This window comes from Crinia signifera, chromosome 19, assembly GCF_055691185.1.
Source record: "Crinia signifera chromosome 19, ASM5569118v1, whole genome shotgun sequence".
Taxonomy (NCBI): Eukaryota; Metazoa; Chordata; class Amphibia; order Anura; family Myobatrachidae; genus Crinia; species Crinia signifera.
Window position 1 is genome coordinate 100,247,404 of NC_139226.1, and position 3,958 is coordinate 100,251,361.

General features: G+C 49.3%; 1 protein-coding gene across 1 annotated transcript in view; it reads left to right on the plus strand.

Annotated features, from left to right (window-relative positions):
- Positions 1-996: 996 nt before the first annotated feature.
- Positions 997-3,958, plus strand: part of C19H1orf174 (chromosome 19 C1orf174 homolog) — an 18,385-nt gene continuing 15,423 nt past the window's right edge. The window contains exon 1 of the mRNA XM_083163014.1: positions 997-1,168. Within this exon, the coding sequence (XP_083019140.1) occupies positions 1,154-1,168 (15 nt within the window). The 5' untranslated portion in view covers positions 997-1,153. The remainder of the gene's footprint in view (positions 1,169-3,958) is intronic.

Here is a 3,958-nt window from a genome sequence, read left to right on the forward strand (position 1 = left end):
ACCAACATGAAGATTTCTATGGGTGATGGGTGCTACTAGCTGCTGTTGTGATGTGTGCTGTTGGGTGATAGGTGCTGTGCTAGGGGAGGGGTGCTGGGTTAAAGGCGTAAGTAGCTGCGGTGCTAGGGGGCACCATCCAAAATCTTGCCTGAGGAATAAAATTGGTTAGGGACCACACTGGGCTTGATTCAGATGACAGTTATACAAGTGGAGTAATTGGCATCCATTGAGCATGCACTAAAGCCGCAGCACAATTGCAGTGATTTATCTGCGTTGGTGCTTGCACAGAGGTATCAGTCGCAAGGTGACAGGTACAGATGGAGCAACGGCAGTTGTCTGAGTCGCTGGTGTGACTATGCGTGCCAACAGGCACCTGCGACTGCAATGTAGCCACGATGAGCATCACTTTTGGGGTGTAAAGGGGGGTGGTTAGATTAATGAAGGTAGTTCAGAAATGCTTAAACCCCTTTTCATGGGGGGAATAAACTAGCCGATTCCCCAACACCAATCTGCTAACCAGAACTACAGGTGATAATCGGCAATGCATCTGGGAAATGAAAAATGTGAAAAGTGGGCAAATCATGAAATCTATGTTCAGTATATCGGACGTGCATCCTCATAGACACGCCGACCACTTAACACTATCGGACACAATTGTCAGGAAGCCACATTTGCAATCGCAAACTTTTTCGACCATCTTTTTGAAAAATATATCCCTATAATAAGAGAATCAGGTAGGTCTATGTTTCAATTAAAGCTGAACTGATTCTATACCATTTTTCGAAGACAAAACAAAAACCATGATCTGCAATAGCCTTCACCTAGGAGGTTGATGCAACGTTGCAAGGATACCAGGGATTGAAAGTTAATCGTTCGCTTTCCAGATTCCAATATGGCCGTCTTGTGACACGTCCGTGATTCTGGCTGTAGTTTTTTCCCTTCTTCAAGATGGCCGCAGCGCCGAAGTCCCTGGAGCCGCCCGAATGACGTCAGACGCAGGCCGGGTCGCCGTGTGTGTGAGTGTGTGATGAGTGGATGACGCTCGCAAAAGACCTTTGGGCGGGGCCGGTGGTGAGTGGGCTGTTGCTGGAAAAGTTTTGGATACTACTTGTTTTTGGAGTGTTTTGGCGGCGAGAGGACCGGGACGTTCTCCATGAAGAAGAGAAAGGTGAGGGCTACTGAGGCGCCGTGTGGTTGTGGAGGGATGGGGCAGAGCCGGCTAGGCATCAGGAGGGGATCTGGACGGAGATGAGCAGAGGGAGGGGAGATGGGCTCCATGCGGGTCTGGCTTTTACTGAGTAATTATAAGTACAGAGGTGTTTCTGGCAATAATCAAAGAGTTTCTAGATTGTAATAAGTCACTGGATGCATTTTGCATTGTGGTGTAATGGGCGAGGTGATGGGGTATTCTAGAAGCTGCTGCAGTTGTTCAGTTGGTGGGGGGTATAAGGCAATAAGAGGGCAGAGGCTGCATTGATCTTGGGATATTAAAAAAGGGGGAGGCAGTGGTTGGGGTATTAGACATGGAGGAGGCAGTGGTGGGGGTATTAGACATGGAGGAGGCAGTGGTGGGGGTATTAGACATGGAGGAGGCAGTGGTGGGGTTATTAGACATGGAGGAGGCAGTGGTGGGGGTATTAGACATGGAGGAGGCAGTGGTGGGGGTATTCGACATGGAGGAGGCAGTGGTGGGGGTATTCGACATGGAGGAGGCAGTGGTGGGGGTATTCGACATGGAGGAGGCAGTGGTGGGGGTATTCGACATGGAGGAGGCAGTGGTGGGGGTATTCGACATGGAGGAGGCAGTGGTGGGGGTATTCGACATGGAGGAGGCAGTGGTGGGGGTATTCGACATGGAGGAGGCACTGGTTGAGTTGGTGGTGGGGTATTCGACCAGGAGGAGGCAGAAGTTTTGTGGTGGAGTATTAAGAAAAGAAGGGGCCAGTAGTTGGTGGTGGATTATTAAGACAAGGAGAAGGTGGCAGTAGTTGGTGGTGGAGTATTAAGACAAGGAGAATGTAACAGCAGTTGGCGGTGGAGTATTAAGACCAGGAGAAGGTGGCAGTAGTTGGCAGTGGAGTATTCAGACAAGGAGAATGTGGCAGCAGTTGGCGGTGGAGTATTAAGATAAGGAGAATGTGACAGCAGTTGGCGGTGGAGTATTAAGACAAGGAGAAGGTGACAAGCAGTTGGCGGTGGAGTATTAAGACAAGGAGAAGGTGGCAGCAGTTGGCGGTGGAGTATTAAGACAAGGAGAAGGTGACAGCAGTTGGCGGTGGAGTATTAAGACAAGGAGAAGGTGACAGCAGTTGGGGGTGGAGTATTAAGACAAGGAAAAGGTGGCAGCGGTTGGAGTATTAAGACTAGGAGGGAGTGGCAGTGGTTAGTGGTGGAGTATTAAGATAAGGAGAAGATGGCAGTGGTTGGAGTATTAGAAAAGGAGGAGGTGGCATTGGTTGGTGGTAGAGTATTAGAAAAGGAGGAGGCGGCAGTGGTTGGTGGTGGAGTAGTAGAAAAGGATGAGGCGGCATCGGTTGGTTGTGGGGTATTAGACAAGGAGGAGAAATTGGTTGGAATGGAAGTGGGTATTAGACGAGGATGAAACAGTGGTGGGGTTGATGGTAGATATTAGACAAGGATGAGGTGGTGGTGGGGTATTAGACCAGGATGAGGCAGTGGTTGCTTTGGGGTATTGGATTGTCAGACAGCAGTGGTTGGACTGGTGATTGGGTATTCATTAAGGATGTGTTGGATTGGTGGGGTCTGTGCTTTACTTAGAATATATCTCTGCCACCCTGATAATTGCTTCAGTGTCCTGTCCAGTGATGCAGCGGTCTGTATTTCCCATGTACTTGTCCTAAATTGTCTTGTACTGTAATTCATTATTTGCTCATTTATCTATTGTTAGGTGCTGCGGAAACCTTTTGATGCCATATAAATAAACAATAATAGTAGTAGTAAAATATTAAACAATGGCAGTGGTTGGGCTGGTGAATTATCGGACGCAAAGGAGCTTTGTTTGGGTTGGGGAGTATTCGATACAGATGGGAGAGTGGTCAAGTTGGTGGGGAATTGGTAAGACGGGCAGTGGTTGGCCTGGTCAAATATGGATGAGTGGCAGTGAAACTCCAGTTGAGTTGGTTGTGGGACTTTAGTTTAGGATGTGGCCATATTTGAGTTGGTAGTGGGGTAATAGACAAGAGAAGGGGCAGTGGTTGGGTATGAGATGAGCTTGATTCCCAAGTGGCAAGGGGTGTGGATCAGTTCGTCGACATGAACACAGGTTAAAGTGCACTGCGCTCGCCATGCTTCAGGCTCGGTGCCTCGCTATGCTTGGAACACTATTTTATTCTCCCACCACACCCTAGTGCAGGGCTGGGCAACACCGGCCCTCCAGATGTTGATGAACTACACATCCCAGGATGCCTTGCATCAGTTTCAGCATGGCCACAAAGCAAAACTAATGCATAGCATCCTGGGATGTGTAGTTCATTAACATCTGGAGGGCCGGTGTTGCCCAGCCCTGCCCTAGTGTATGGTAGGGCATGAAATACCGCCTGTAGGCTCAGAAAACAGTGACCTAATGACCCATGTCGACCTAAATGCATGTCAACCTAATGACTGTCTAACAACTTGCTGGTGACCCAATGACCGTATCCTGTGGCAAGCATGAATACTAGCATTTTAGTAAATACCTGAATTTTGGAGCTCAGCTAGTGCTGAATGGACAGTAAATTCCCCAAGATAATAAACTAATTCTGAGCACTTTGTGTCCTCACAAGGGTTTGAGACAAAATCCCGGCGTTCAGAATCCCGATGCTGAAATCCCGACCGCCAAAATCCCGACGGGGGGGGGGGGGGGGCGTGGATCGCCGCCGCCCCCCCCCCCCCCCCCCCCCATGCGGGCTTGTTGCGCTCGCCAGGCTAGGGTACTAGATGAGGATGTGGATTATGAGAA